The sequence below is a fragment of the Perissodus microlepis genome, chromosome 7, assembly GCF_051167445.1.
Source record: "Perissodus microlepis isolate ML-2025 ecotype Zambia chromosome 7, ASM5116744v1, whole genome shotgun sequence".
Taxonomy (NCBI): Eukaryota; Metazoa; Chordata; class Actinopteri; order Cichliformes; family Cichlidae; genus Perissodus; species Perissodus microlepis.
This window is the reverse complement of record NC_140467.1, coordinates 60311546-60328096: the sequence shown is the minus strand read 5'-3', so window position 1 is coordinate 60328096 and position 16551 is coordinate 60311546. Positions and strand designations below refer to the sequence as shown.

The 16551-nt window shown below is 39.5% G+C and overlaps 1 protein-coding gene across 2 annotated transcripts in view; it reads left to right on the top strand.

Moving 5' to 3' along the window:
• Positions 1-16551, top strand: part of smpd3 (sphingomyelin phosphodiesterase 3) — an 87554-nt gene that overhangs the window by 31871 nt on the left and 39132 nt on the right. The window contains exons 2-5 of one of the 2 annotated variants that reach the window (XM_084936367.1): positions 2948-2997; positions 7059-7758; positions 11730-11972; positions 12059-13016. In XM_084936367.1, coding sequence (XP_084792493.1) covers positions 7457-7758; positions 11730-11972; positions 12059-13016 — 1503 coding nt within the window. In that variant the 5' untranslated portion in view covers positions 2948-2997; positions 7059-7456. The remainder of the gene's footprint in view (positions 1-2947; positions 2998-7058; positions 7759-11729; positions 11973-12058; positions 13017-16551) is intronic. The other variant, XM_084936366.1, reaches the window with a different exon arrangement.

Below are 16551 nucleotides of genomic sequence, written 5' to 3'. Positions count from 1 at the left end.
CATAAATGGTATTTTGCCTTATTTTAATGGCACTGATGATTAAGTATGTAAACGAGTGAAGGTAATTTTGAAGTGTCATTGTTTTTGTCTCATTAAGGGATAAACTCCCACACTGCTCTCTGATTAAAGCACCACTTAGCGCGTTTGTGTTGAAATTGCACTCTTGCTGCAAGTTTTCATCTCTCTAATGTAAAACAGGGCATTGCCGATGATTCATTAATGGCAGGAGGCGCTAAATAGTTTAAAAAGCCACTTTACTAAAAAAAATAATCGAGGTCACATAGTTTATCCTTTGGCACAGAAATTAATAAAGTCATTTTAAATGGTTATGGTTATGAAAATAACCATAACTGTTGTGTGTGTTTGCTACGACAGTTCATATTTTCAGCTGGATATTGCGGTCAGGGTCAAGATGTACCTTCCCTTTTTTTTACAGGCAGATTTTAAAGGTGCATTAAGGCATATTTTTATATTAAAACGCAGGTTAATTTAACGCAAAAGACGTCAACAGTAATGATCATCTGTTTGTTAGACTTTTTTAGTGCTTGTTTTGGTTCTCTGACCCACAAATTCAGCTGCCATCATAACAGCGTATGTGTACCTCATATAAACCCCACAGTGAATGACAGAAAGCAGATCGCTGCCACAGTGACATGTTTAATAGCGGAGCAACTCCACAGGGCAAAACATTCGATTTTTACAAACAACATCATCAAACTAAAATATATCATTAAAGTGTCTATTATAACATCTAAAAAAAACAACAATTGTGCAGAAGCTGTTTGTTTGCTGGTCACACCTGGCTGTGGATCAAATTCCTGAGTTTGACTCAAACTGCAAACAGAATAAGCACAAAAAATAGCAGCACGAACAAAGTGGTGTTTATTAACATGGAGATTGCTCGACTTTTAACAGTATTTATTGGTTTTTGTACTTTTTATAAATAGATTTTATTTGATAACGAAGCAGCTCTTCTATAGAAAACTCCTGCACTCCCTGTCATGTTAGATTTTCCACATCTCCCAGTCTCCATCAGTTTATAATGCTAGACTTTCGCCTCACTGGTTGAAACTGCCAAATACTTAAAGAGAAACAAGAAATCTTCATTTAAATGCATTTTAGTGAATGCTGGCTGACGCTAATATTCTCCACTTAGTTAACGTTGCAAAAATAATAATCTGTGGAGATAATGGTACCACACAGTTACTGAAACCAACCAAATAGTGGTTGAAAATGCAATTTTACCAGTTCACCTACTAATGTGGCTTTATTCAAAATACATATAGAAAAAAAACCTGACCATCGAAGAAAAAAGCCACAAGCTCATAATTTCAGAGCCTGTATCATGAAACTCATGTACAGGTCTGTGAAAGGCAGCCGTATGGTGAAAATATAAACACAAGTTATGATTTGAGTCCTGTTTCTGTTCCTTCAAGCACAGTTTAAAATTCAGAGTCTGAAGAGGAACAGGAAATGATCTGTCATCAGCGGCTTGTATCTCTTTCTGCTATCCCTGATTTGCACCTCACAGACAGCTCCTTACTTGAAGCACCTCTAAAACAAAGCTGAACTGAAGGCTTTATTACTGATCCCTGGTTTATTTCATATTGTTCTGGCCCACAGCACTAAACCATCCGTGCAACGCTGATCAGTTAAAATGATTCAGCTGCTTGGCCACCTGACCTGTGCCACCTGCCTCTGCAGCCTGTAATGGAGCAAAAAATGATTTTCTAGATTTTATTTAAGTGACAGCTGAGCAGTGTCATTAAGCACAAGGGGGGTTGTGTAAATTCAAGCTTTCCTGCGCGAGAGATAAAAATACAGATATAATATTTGTCCTCATTAGTCGACATTGATCCTCTGGTGAAATCTCGGCGGCAGCAGGATTTTAGAAACAAACAGAAGTGCTAATTAGCAGACATCAGCTCCCCTAACAAAGGAATTATCTGCAGTACAAGCTGACTTACTACATGTACAGAATATCTAACTCTGCATATGTATACCTTTTTTAAAAATATTGTGTGCCTGTACCTTAACGTGTGTGTGTTTCCAACATGTGTGTGTCTGCTGACGTTGTCGCTGTTCTTTTTCCGTCGCTGTATTTCTGTCTCTTCCTGCAAGGCGACGTATTTGGCTATAAATTATGCACCGCTGAGCTTCCCCTGATAAGGCCAGATGTGACGGTTTGTGCTCGTTGATCTATCAGCTGTGACTGAGGTTTGTTTTTCTGGGTGTGGTCGTTGATGCAGCTTTCAAAAGGTAAACTCCCCACAGAAGCTGAGGAAAGTGGAAGCTTTTAAAGGCCGTGGGATCGAGGATTTTAACGCCTAAAGCGGCAAAAAAGATGAATACAATAAGCAAAGACTGCAGCAAAGGTTGATGATAGGATGATGTAATCGGTGTTCAGTTTACTTATCAATCTCAAACCCACCTTATGGGAGTTTTTTCGCCAGACTTCCAGCGCTTTTTCAAGTCATTATATAATTCATTGAATAAAGTTGTGTTGCCGGTTCAAATTTTAGGTGCTCATTAAGTGACGTAGGAAATAAAATGCAACCAGAGAATTTAAAATTGCATTTACAGGGAATGAAATAAGTATAATATGAAGGGAAATCAAAATGATTGAGATTTATAATAAATGTTTTTGAAAAAAAAAGTAAATGTTGATAATCGCTGTATGTGTGACAGTGTTTGAGGAGAGAGGGTACGTGCAGACGTATAGACACACATACACTAAGAAGATGTGCCTATAGTATATCATTTTCTACTTTGTGAGCTTTAATCACCATCAAGCAACCATCAAGGTCATTTTGCAGCAGGAAAAGAAAATGTGAAAATTAGAAACAAACAAATGAAAACATGCGGTACAAAAACGTCCTTCTTTGAAATGAATGAGCGTTTTTAGCTGGCATTTGCTAATTTTCTCTTCCTTTTTTTTTTTTTTAAGATCCCGGTGCTCTGTTGGATCCAATCGAAAGAGCATTAATCTCCCCACAGGTGATAATAACACTATTTTTACATAAAATCACATTGTCTTTATCTGTGTGAGGTATAATTATGATACAAACTTAAAGCCAGAAAATACCTGTTCTAATCATCATTACACAGCACTATCATCATAATTTACTGATGGAGTTTTTGAATGTTATGATTTCTGTGTTCGTTGTATTGGCACACCAGCATCTCTTCATATAAACTGCTGTAGACTGTAACTTTCTCTGTGTGATTGTCGTACTTGCACCTCTCGTCCTAGCTGTGCTGCTTGAGTTTTATTATGCAACTGTTAGTACTGAATTGTTTGGAGTTGAGTTATGATACTTAAACCTGCTCATATTGACTTGCTTATGCTAGTGAGAGGCTGATGAATCTGAATTTGAACACGAGCAAGTCTAGCAGAAAGTAGTGAGAGGATTTTCTTGCATGAGTGAGTTTTGAATTATCCATGTATTTTTTTCTTCCTGAAACCTAAAACGAGCAGCCAGAAATAGCACATTTTAATGAGCAGTGGCTGCAAATTGCGGCTTAAATGCCAGGCGGCATGGAGTCAGTGCAATGAGTGAATTTGTCTGGATTAGAGTTTATGTGCAGGGGGTAAGCTCTCTGTTTGCTTCCTTTTTGTTGATTCACTCTCTGCTTGCTCTTCCTTTTGCTTATTCTAAATGCATTTCAGAGTTTCATCGATATTTGAGAACAATGAAATAATAACCTTCTGTCGTATATCTTAAAAATACAATAAACAGTGTTGTAATGTGTGCTGTAACACTGTAAGGTTTAAAAAGTTTGGTTGACTAAAATCATACCTCTTCAATGATTCGATGAGGTCATGGATGGATGGATGGATGGATGGGTGAATGATGAATGGATCAATGGCTAGAGTATGATAAATGAAGGATGATGGATCAATGGATGACTGATGGATGAATGATGATGGATGGATAGTGATGGATCAATGATGGATGGATGGATGGATGGATGGATGGATGGAGATGGATACATGATGGATGGATCAATGGGTGAATGATGAATGGATCAATGGCTAGAGAATGATAAATGAAGGATGGATGGATCAGTGGATGACTGATGGATGAATGATGATGGATGGATGGTGATGGATCAATGATGGAAGGATGGATGGATGGATGGATGGAGATGGATACATGATGGATGGATCAATGGATGAATGATGGATGAGTTTAGGTGGCTGTAGCTCAGGGGGTAGAGGAGCTCAGCTGCTGATCAGAAGGTTGGTGGTTCAATCCCTGGCACTCCAGTCTGCATGCCAAATATCCTTGGGCAAGATACTAACCCCCACTTGCTCTCTGATGCATCCATCGGAGTATAAATGTGTATGAATGTTAGTTAGAAAGCACTGCAAAGTATAGACAACAGTGCTTGTGTGTATGGGTGAATGCGGCGTGTTGTATAGAGGGCTTTGAGTACTCCACGAGAGTAGAAAAGCTCTATATAAGAATCATTTCTCATTATAAGAAACATTTACCATTTACCAGTCCATGGATGGTTGGATCAATGGCTAGAAAAATGGATAAATGAAGGATGGGTCAGTGGATGATAGATGGATAAATAATAAATGGGTAGATGGATGGATGAAAAGGGGTGAGGGTCCTATCTTCTGTCTGCTTGCTTTTTTGAGAAAGTGAACTAAAAATAGATATGGAAATATAGTATTTGGAGCATAATAAATGGTTTTTATTATGCTTGTTATTTCAAAATATAATCATATAAACTCACTTTAAACCATACTTAACCAGACATACAAGATGCCACAGGGATGTCACCCACTGGTTTTTGAGTGCACAATACAAAAATACTAAAAATATGCTCTATAGCACTGAAGGTCACGTTATTTATCACATAATTTCATCAAAAACAAAACCAAGGAAGATGGGTCCTGTTCAGTGACTTGGTGAGGCCTAGCAAATAATGGCTAAAGTCGCCTTTCTCAGTACACCTGTCTGCCTCACCGGTGCCATTCAGCCTATGGACAGGTTAGCTTACAGTTTTAAGTTGTAATGCTTAGTTCATGGCCGATCAAAGATTTTTTAAAAAGTGCTGCAAAGTTTAATCCCAAAAAGTGCTACCTCTTTTCTCCATATGTCCAGTGAGAATTGAAGTGTGGACTTCCACATGTTAGACTTAAAGACAGTCAGTAAAACACCGCCGTCATATGCCCCTTATGCCTACTGGTGAGTCAGCAGGTCATCTCTTTATATCTTTTCAGGTCAACCATCGCAGCAGGAAGTCAGCAAGTAGTAGCACAGGCAGCTCCTCTGTCATAATACGAATCATTACAGTATACAAAGGTTTCGACCCTACACAAGAAGATTACAAGGATGGAGGAGGTGGTAATTCTGGGAGAGATGTCCTATTCAGAGAATGAGCCTGTCTGACAAAAGAGCTTCATTTGGGGAGAAAATAGTAGACAGTGGTGACAAACAGCTCCCACAGACATGTTTTGCTGGAAAGTCTTCTATCTTAAATAGATTTAAAAAAGCAGACCCTTGACAAAAAGAAAGATGAATACGTGACAGCCTGTGCTGTCTTTGGACCTGTGGAGGTGTGATTATACAGTCCAAATACAGAATGAAAAGTTTCATTCATTTGGTGAGCTTTGTCAGAATTGCTTTACCTACTTTCTGCTTTAATATGGATTGTGAGTATAATATGCACGCAGCATTTCTCCACGGTTACAGCAAGTTTATAGTTGTCTTGTTGCACAGCAAATGAGACAAGGTTCATTCAAAAGCATGAGTTGTTCCACTGCCCTTCTCTGCTGGGCATATGATGTTACACCAAGGTCAGCACTCTCTTTGTCTTCCTAAACTCGCCTGTTGACATGAATGAATTAATCTAGTCATTACTTATTCATGTCGGTGGGATTGATTCTCTTCCCTCTGTTGCCTATGCTGATATTAAAGTTGGTTAAAAAGCATTTAGGGTTGGAATTTCTGGTTAAGTCATCTGCAGGCAGGAAGAACGACGTGGTTAATGTCCTTTCCTTTGTGATACCCTTTTGTAACAACATGTACTGATTCCACGATGAGCTGTTTCCACAGCCCTTCTCCTATTTAAACATAGACTTTAAATTATTTAAACACTGCAGGCTAAAAATTTCTGTGGTAGTGGATTTGTGTGTGCTCGTGCACTAAGAAATCTCTTTGTTTCAGCTTCAGGAGCTTTGTAGTCGTTAATATCATCGTATCTTTCAACTCTTTAGTTAATATAATATTTATGCTCTGAGAAATACTCAAATGTAAGTCACCTTATCTTTTCAGAATCAAACACAACACTTTTAAGTGAACCTGTTACTGCAGCACTGCTGACAATGAAAGTGGGCCAGACCTGAGATAAACTTTATTAAACTTGCAGGCGAGTGATTGAAACAGCTACCAGTGAGAATGACAAATGCCATTGATTGGCTCATGACGTGGTAGTAAATACATAAAGTTGTTTTCTAGGTAACTGGAATGTCCGTAAGCGACCTGCAGGTAGCTTCAAAGTGATGTCCGATAAACAAATCACTTCCAGTGTAGATGCAACGTAAGTGTAAGCAGGCTACAAAGTCAAGTTTAGCTGCCATCCATGCAAATCAGCTGATTTTAGTGCCAACCCACATCAGCCGATTACTCCTTCTGCACATCCAACTGACTATCCCGTGCAGCTGCCGCCATTTAACCTGTTTTAGCCTGCCCACTATACATCTCCAACCCACCCACACCCCAGTAGTATGACCACAGTCTGATCAACTGCTTGACTTCTGAAATAGCTTCAAAAAAATACATCCTATAATGTGTTGTTGTCAGGAGTATGTCGTACTCGCTGTCATACATTATTCTTTCTTCTTGTAAGACGAGACAAACTACAGTAAATAATTTTGCCTGTAGCTTACAAGCCTCTGTGGGGATGTGCTGTTATTATGCAATTACAGTCATTCTGACATGTATGAGTTTCACTCCCAGTGGAATAAAGTCAATTACTGATCCCCTGCTTCTTTTTCCTTCTCTCCCGCCTTTCCTCTGTCGATGTGCTTCTTTCTTCAGGTTTGGAGGAAATGCTGATGTTGAGTGGATACCCCCTGCAGAGGTGGTTTGAGTCCTCGCAATCATAGATCCGTCATCAAGGGAATAGCTTTCATCATGACAACTGCCTACCTCGAGACTGCGCTCCTTGACCCCTCCTGTGGAGGGTGTAATTACTGAGGGAGGGGCAGCGAGACTGAGATAAGCTTTCCTGTGAAGATAGAAATCATCCAAACCATGTAGTGTTCCTTTCTCCAAGGAATGGGGGAGGGTCTACATTTGAGTCTGATCTTTTTTCATTTATTTCTGCTTATGTAATTAGTGGAAGAGATTTTCTGATTGATTATAGTGTATGTGGGCGTGGACGTGCAAGGTGAGGAGAAAGTGACAGACAGAAAGAGAGAGAAAGAAGGAAAGAGATGGTCCTCCACATCACCCCGTATTCCAGTGCCTGTCTGCACTTCTTGGATGGCTTGTCGTGGAGCCTGGTGTTTCCCTGCTACTGGTTCCTGGACCGGCTCCTGGCGTCCTGCGTGGCCACCTCGCTGGAGAAGCGACAGCGCTCCCAGGACCCCTGCTCCTTCCTCACGTTATGTGTGCTGATCTCCGCACCCCTTTACCTGCTCCTCCTCCTCGCCTCCTTGCCCTTTGCTCTGCTGGGCTTCATCATCTGGGCTCCCCTGCAGGCAATCCGCCAGCCCTACCTGTACACCTACTGCAGGTTAGTGCCAACCTGGCTATATTATTTATTACTGCTGCTGTTTCTGTGAATTTACAGGGCTCTGAAAAAGTATTTTTACCGAACTTGATTTAAACATTTAAATGTTTCAGATCATTAATCACATCCTAATAGACAAAGTTACCCAAATAAGTACATAGTACAGTTTTTAGATGATTTCATTTATTAAAGGAAAAAAACGCTATCCAACCTTACCTAGCCCTATGTAAAAAAAAATAATTGGAATAGTGGTGAAGGAGTGGCCGGCCTAGCAAAATGACTCCAAGAGTGAAGGTTTCATAGTGGCCTGGCCAAATTGAGATGCTTTGGCATGACCTTAAACAGGTCCACAGAGATATGAAATACTTGTTTGAACTTATTACAAATGCTTAATACTAGTTCTCGCTGCCAAGGTCCAGGTAGGCTGGGTAGTTTTTTTCCATTAATAAATCAAATCATCATTTAAAAAACGCCCTTTTTATTTACTTCTGTTTTATATTTTATTTGTTTAATCTGAAACATGTAAGTGTGACAAAACTACAAAAATGCTTTTTCACAGCACTGTACATAATATCTGATTTTGTAAGGATGTAGTGTCTTTTACTTTAAACCATCTTTAGACAGTATTATGTAGAGTGACCTAACTGTTTTAAGGTAACACAATCTAAATAACCTCTTTTCCTGCTTAAGGTTTCTACAGGTGAGGAGTGCAGACCTACAGCCAACCATGTAGGCATTTCTCTGTCCTTGCAGTGGTTCAGTTTAAAGATGACTGGATGAACGCACTTTATACCGGTTTACACATTTTAGACTGGCTTTCAACTAAACTGTGAATGAAAATGAGGCCCTGGATCAATGTAAAGTGAAAAATGGGCCGAGCAGTTGTAGAGTCATGCTTCATTTTTATCTAAAGAGCCAGTTGTTCACAGGGGTTGGATATTTCAAGAAGGAGAAAATGAAGTGATTATCTTGTGTAAATAGTTTGCTCGTGGGTCTGCTTTCCAGCTGCAAGACTCCATCGGCTCTCAGTGGGTGTTTTGTTATCCAAACACCCACCCAAGTGGCAACCCGCCATAACCACAAAATGGGAAATACAGTATTTAGCTCTGTTTGCTGTGGGACAGCAGCACGATCTTCCTATAATTAGCAGTTTAGTGATGGCAAATGTAAAATGTGAGTTTCTAGTATTTTAAGTATTGTTTCAGCAGTCACCTAGTAACAGTTTATTGTATATTCATGGATAATGTCTTTAAAAAGGTAAAAAGCACCGATGGCAGTAGAGTTCAGGGCCAGAAGCATAAAGAGGGGGTAGATTAGAAATGGTAGAGTGAAAATAGAAAATGTAATACATAGCATGTGTACATCACATAATAATCATTTGAGAGTAAAACAGATTAAAAAAAAACAAACAAAAAACAGACAGTCTGCTATGATGTGTGCATGTCTGTTTTTATTCCTAAACCCTCTATAATTAAAATCGCACTATTATTATGAGAAGGGCTAAAAGTTGTAGGGCCCGGTTGCACCTTGTGGGGTACACTGACATAACTGTTTGATCCAGTTTATTTTTCTCCACAGAGTCTCAAGGACAGCAGAGCTGCTTGGTGATAGTACAGAATTCACTGTGTTCTTATCTGAAAGATGGTAAAAAGGAAATTGGATAACACGACATCCTAAGAACTTACTGAATTTACGTATAGCTTTGTTATTCTTGATATGCTGCAAAAACATCTCACATAATAAATGTATTTGTATTTCATGCTACTGACAACTCCTGAAAGATTTCTGCATGAAAACAAGTTTGTCTCAACAGTATTTTCATAACACTCATCAAAGACCAGGCTCTACAATTCAACATTTCATTGCATCAAAATATACAGCACCAATATAAGTTTGGATGGCCAGATGTGTCCAAACTTTGGACTGGTAGTGTAGTAGTATTATTATAACCCCATCTCACCAGCAAAGGGTTTCAAGATACAACAACAAAAAAAGAATCTACTTAAATCCAACTTAGATGCACTATTTTTCTACCTTAACAGAGTTAGATATGATCAAGAATACTATAAGTTTATTATACAATGTGAGGAAATATGTACAGTAACTAAACTTTTTGTCTTAATTTCCTATTATTTGATGAGTTTTCCCCCCAGGAAGGGCAGATGTTAAGTTTAAGTTAACATCTGCTCATAGATCTAAAACTTTCACACTCTGATGTTGGTGAGACCTTTGGCAAATTGGGGAAAAATAAATTCCACATAGAAAAGATTTTTAAAAGCTGAAAAGCACATGAGTATAATTCTACTCATCACACCCCCACAAACACCTGCTGAAAAATTGCCAACAAAGGACCGTTTAAAAAAAAGATGTGAATCCAATTTTTTTATCTGTTTCTGGTCTGTTTGGTTGTTTTAGGTTTTCTTAGTTTTACTCGTAGCCAACATTGTTGATTATGAGCCTTCAGTTCTTGTTAGTTTAAGTTACTGATTGTGTTTATGGAGCTTATGTGCACTGTGGCACTTTTGTCTTACATGAACATTCAAGATTGGGGTTAAGGTTCATTTGTGTCCTTGTTTCAGTTTCATTGCTTTAATTTGGCAGTTAATTGTCTCTGTGTGGTACACTGTCTCGCTTTGTTCCATTGTCTAGACTTCCTTCAGCTGTGTCTCATTACCCTTTGGTTTCCACCCTCCCAGTTACCCTTACTGTGAATAAACAGTCCAATATTTCCACTCAGTCTTTCTCTTAGTGTCTCTGTTGCTTCTCTGTTCTTGTCTGCTCCTTTCCTGCTGTTTCTTTTCTTGTGGATCTTTACATGTCTGGACATCACATCAACCTAATAAAAGTTGTGTTTGCAGCTCAGTTAGTTTGCTTTTAGCATCTGTGTTCAGGTCTTCACTGATATGCTCCCACAAACTAATGACACCAGCTGTGCTTTAGGCACCAAAACTACCTGGTCTGGGTTAAATAGATCACATTATCACGTTTAAAATGTTGATCATGTTAGAATAAAACTTAGTATCATGGAGTCAACTACTACAGCTCAGGTCAGCTAGTGTATGATTTCAAAACTTCAGGCGGTGTTTAAGTGGCATACATAGTGAGAACCATAGGTTTTTAGACAGTAGACGATTTTTGTAGCTTTGCTCTGCCTACAAGTGGAACAGAATCACTACTGTTTATTTTAGCAAAGTCTGAAGTGTAGAGAGCTTTATACTTTGCACAGGTTCAGCTATCTGCTGCAAAACTCATCAGATGTTGCCTCACAGTCCGAATGAATATTGACCCAAAGTATTATGCAAAACAAACCCAAGAGTTTCTCAAGGCAAATAAATTGGATATTCTTGAATGACAAGTCAGCCAACTGATCAGAACTCAACAGAGAAGCTTTACAGTTACTGAAGAAAAAACTAAAGTAAATGGTTCAGGTTCTGAAATTATTTATTTTATTATTTATTTATTAAATTCACTGTGCTTGTGCACAGATACAAAATTTAAAAAACGGTTTTAATACCCAAATACAAATGGTCCTAACTGCATATGTCTATGTACACACATCTCTTTAAGTGTCAGAAATGTAATCTATTTCTTTAGACTACATTACTGATATAATAAGGTTAATAAGCAGAAACCTCAAAACTGCTCAGCAGCTAATTGCTTTGAGAGATTCTGCTTTAAAAAGTATTTGCATTTGATTAGCTTCCTTATGGCTATAAGATCCTGTGTTTGAAGTATCTGGAGTTCTTTAATATTGCTCAGAGTTAGATGACCAGTATGATATTACTCTCAATGAGTGTAGGCTCAAGATGAAGGTAGAATAAAATGGTTCTCTAAGTATATCTTTTGAAAAAAGAAATCTGGGAAAAATTTCCTTGCTTCTTTTAAAAAAATGCTTTTGCTCCTAATGCCCTATTTTTCTTCTGGTATTATATTTGCATTTAAAGGTGTTTTTTTTTCTTTTCTGTCTTGTCTAGGCCAGACAAACACCAGGCTGAACAAGGTCAAGCAGGTGCTGGAATTGGGGAATGGAGGCCACAGGGCAGAAGCTTCTGTTTCTGCAGTGCCAATGTTTGCCTTCTGCCTGACTCCCTAGCAAGGTTTAACAACCTGTCAGACACCCACCGGAGAGCACGGGAGGTAGGGAAGAGGATCCGCAATGGTGCCAGCCGACCTCAGATTAAAATCTACATTGACTCACCTACCAACACTTCTATCAGGTATGGAGAGATCAATCCAAACTTCCCTCTGCACTTATCTGCAGTAAATGCCTCTAAGTTCATATTGTTTCTGTTATGTTTATCAGTGCGGCGTCCTTCAGCAGCCTTGCCACAGGTTTCCGTCGTACCTCATCGTTGGACCAACGTCCAGACCAAACACACACAACCAATGGCCCAGCCGACACCGAAACTGAACCTGCCACCGAGTGCCCGATTCACCCCTCAGGTGCCACTGACTGCCCCGTTCACCCCTCTGTGAATGACCAGGGCTCTGCTGAATGCCCTGTGCACCCTGATGGGGCAGACACTACAGCAGAATGCCCTCTCCACCAAGGGGGGACTAAAAGCAGCTCAGACTGTCCCATTCACACCTCAGGGGAGGCTCCAGACTGCCCCGTGCATTCCACAGTAGCTCAGAGTGCTCCTGGTCATCATGACTGTCCCATGCATGGGGATGGGACCCAGCCAAAACCCGCAACTGACTGTCCGCTTCACACCTCAGGGGTTCAAATTAGCATCAGTGCTCCAGAGCCGGACCCCCAGGAAGAGGAGGCGGAGACAGGGAACCACCGGCCTGGAGAGCACGGAGGGGCAGACACGGGCAGCATGACTGCTTCTCGTGAGTCCCTTGCTCGTTACCATGGAAGTGATGGCGGGATAGGGATATCCTCCAACAATACTCTCTCTCATGTCCCACGCACATCAATATTCAAGCGCCCAGGTCGAAAACGCCGCCACGGAGATGAAACATTTGACCATGAGATCTCTGCCTTTTTCCCTGCCAACTTGGATTTCCTGGCTCTACAGGAGGTATTTGACCATGGATCGACTACTAGACTACGGCGCCAGCTGCATCGCTATTTTCCCTACATCCTGAGCGATGTTGGGCGGTATGGCTGGAAAGGCTGCTGCTCCAGGTTCAAATTCCTGAACAGTGGGCTAATGCTGGCAAGCCGCTACCCAATCCTGGATGCACGATACGAGTGCTACCCCAATGGCAGAGGGGAAGATGCACTGGCGGCCAAGGGGGCGCTGTTTGCCAAGGTTTGACTTCATTATCTCTCTCTTTTTCTGCTTTGTTGTTACTGTTATGAGGCACAGGTTTCTCTTTAGTCGGTCTGCTGAGCTGTGTGAAGTAGCAGACTTTCAGCTTCAGAGTCGTGACCACTGGTTTGGTTTCTGAGAGGACGGTTTACTCTTCAAGAGATCCTCTAATATTTCATGTATTTGACCTTTCTTGAAATGCTTTTCACTTCCCTTTGAGGACATTTAGACTCCTTCCAGGAGGCAGAGCATTTGGTTTTAGGTGTTATTATCAGGAGCATTTAAAAGTTCTTTTAGTTGGCTAAATGCATCAGGATAAAAGCAGAACCCACCAGCCGATCATTTTGTTGTCACTATCTTACAAATTAGTCTTTGATTCTAATAAGGTATTATTGGGAGTTCATCAGAACTGGCTTATCCACCATCAGTATAGCAAACACAAGCTCAATATTAAAAAAAAAGAGGATTGCTGAGGATAAAATCATGTAACATGTTTATTCTTGGAGCAATTCGGCAAGAAAAATAGGCCAAAGTAAATCAACTCCAAGGCTCCAAGAGGGTCTATTTTGCTTGCTGAACTCCTCCAAGAATAAACTTGATACATATTTTTATCCTGAACGGTGCCGCAGCAATCCTCTTTTTCTCTGATTGGGAGTCTTAGATTCTCTCCACCTCTTTTCCTGGAATCATTTTCCCACCCACATAGCATTTCTTTTGCATCTGAACTGAAATTCACTTGCGGACCTAATATTTCTCGCAGCAAAGACGTGTCTCCGCTCTGACAACTGCTTGGCGCTACTTCAGCAGTAATCCTGTCATCACTGATGCTGCTCTGGGACTTTGGCATGGCAGTAATTGAATCTGCCCATTAAGTCCATTTAAACTAAATTAACTTATTATACATTTGTGAAAGAGAGTGTGAAAGAAGGCCAGAGAATCAGATCTAAAATGACCTGTCAGCTGTGTACATTAATTATAGATCTCAGTATTGTGGCATCGTAGCGATTGTATGAGGAACATTTTTTAAATGCTTCTGTTATTCTTCCAGGTGTAACAAACTTTGCACAACCCATGTGTGATGCAACTCACACACGTTTTCTACAAATTTGCAACAATGCTGCACTGAGGTAGAAAACACTAATTAAAGTACTTGCTAAATGCATTTGCTTACACCCACACTCATTCACACATCACACATCTGTCACGGTGATGAGTGAATGCACCGCAGTAATTAGTGATCACTCACAGCCTTTCCTCATCGATCACTGTAGTGTCGACAAAAAGGCGTCACATGCTTTCGAGATTTTGTTTTCTTTTTTGTTAATGTTTGTTGAAGAATTATCATAATGTTTGTTTTTCAGTGAAGATATGATAACGATAAGCATAATGATATGGCTTTGGTAATTAACGAGAGAAAGCATTGTTTACAAATGTAATTCGATTTTTTTAAACACTGCCAAATCACATTTTTCACGTGTTGGTAATTTAATACAATTACCAATCACTGTGGGCTGCACTTGTATAATTGTATGAATTCTTTTGCAATTACTGAGTCTTTCCAGATTCTGATTTTGCATAGTTTTACATAGTTTTACATAGTTTTGCATAGTTTTACATAGGTTTTAAGGGGCGTTTAATATGAAATCAAAAACAGTTGAGTCAGTAGGAAATCAAGAACATAAAAAGCAAAAATGTATTGATTGCAAACAATTATACAATGTAACAAATAGATATGGATAATATAAAAAATTCTAAATAGAAAATTGGCCAAATGCTAAAACCCGCATCCTAGCAAGCAAAGAAAACATACAACCTTTGTTCTTCTATTTTTTTTTTTTTGTTTTATTGGCTGATATCATTAGTTTTGACCTGATAATGGATTTGCTATCAGCAAAGCCTGTAAGCCTCATCTGCTGAGACTACTTATTGCCAAAATGTGAGAAAGAACAACAATACACTCTACAATTTTATACTCCATTAGGACTGGAATTATCATGCTCATTTTTCAGTTAACATGCATAATGTGTTTCCAATTAACCTGCATTTGAATGTATAACATATAGAAAATGGCTGTTTTAATTTTCCACTGTGAAAAATCTATATGTCAAAACACAAGGACAAGTTTTTGAGGATGACTTATAATAATAATAATCTTGCATCAAAAAGAAATTTATTCCATTACTTTATTTTACCAGAAAGTTCCACTGAGATCAACTCCTGTGATGGCACACCTGTCAATCAAACTGCCACATCTTCAACTCAGTTAAAAAAAAAAATCACCCCACTCAGAGTTTTATGAGGGGCGAAACTATGCAAGAGAGGCCAAACTTGTATCTTTCCCAGGCTGCAAACAAGCTACCTGATGCTGTAAATCTGGACATGTTTGGTACTCACTTGAAGGTCTTTTGGAGCCAGCCTCAGATGGGATTTTTGCCACTTCTCCAAAGATTCATTTTTCAGCTCTGTAGCTTGCCCTGTGGTTTAAACTCAGCGGAGCATTTAGGATTCAAAGTTCTTTCCCTCCATTACTATAGAGGATGTATGTGTGAGAATGACTTCATCATCAGCATAAAGGCATAGTTTTGCTTCAATGTGATCAATGTCGTCATGAATTCCCTCTGACTTTTGCTGTTTTGCTTCCACCACGATAAAATCACACTTCCTGCACAGCTCTTTCTCTGTGTGTACTTCAGGAACAGTTTCCCGTCTCAAATCTCTGTTTTCTGTATTATTCATTCGCTTATTACCCACCAGTCTACCGTTGTTTACAGCGCTGTCTTTTTCTTTTTTCACTTAAATGACCTCGGACAAGAAAGCCTCATTTCTGCTGTTCAATACTGAAGAAATTTAAACTTCTTAGAATTATGCAAAATTGCAGAATATTTTTAAGGTTATCTGCTATAAAAAGCCAGACCAGGAAAATCTCCTTTATGTTTTTCTGTGTTTTATTCTCAGTTACTTTCACACAAAGGCATCTGCTGTGATTTTCACAATTCTGATGAAGTCTCATGTGTATCAGTACTGATAAATGATCAGAATTATAAGATTTCTGACTGTCTGAGGCTAAATTGAATCAAATCAGGACTTTGAGAACCGGAATCGAATGGATTATAGAAATCAGTGATGATACTCAGCCCTAGTGAGCAGCCTAGGCCTGAGAGAAGTGGATGTAGCTGTGGGTAATAAGAAAAGATGAAAAGAACTATTGATAACTTTTTTGTTAAGTTAAGGCCTGATCTGTCTGAAATTCATAGCCAGTGCTCTGACACGGTGCCATCAATCTTTGAATGCTGAAAAAGCACAGTGTATCCAGGAAACACATTATATGCTGCAATAAATGCACTGCCCGAGTGTCCCCTCTCCCCACTGCATTTCAGCAACAGACAGCAGCAAACAGGTCGTCAGAGGAGGCCAAGATGATGATTAAGTTTAACATTTTCTACAATATTGACTGTATGGACTTCCCCCCCAAAGAAAGTGCATATGTAAAACTGCGATGTTAAGCAATGCGGTTGAAAAATTTGAGTGCGCCTAA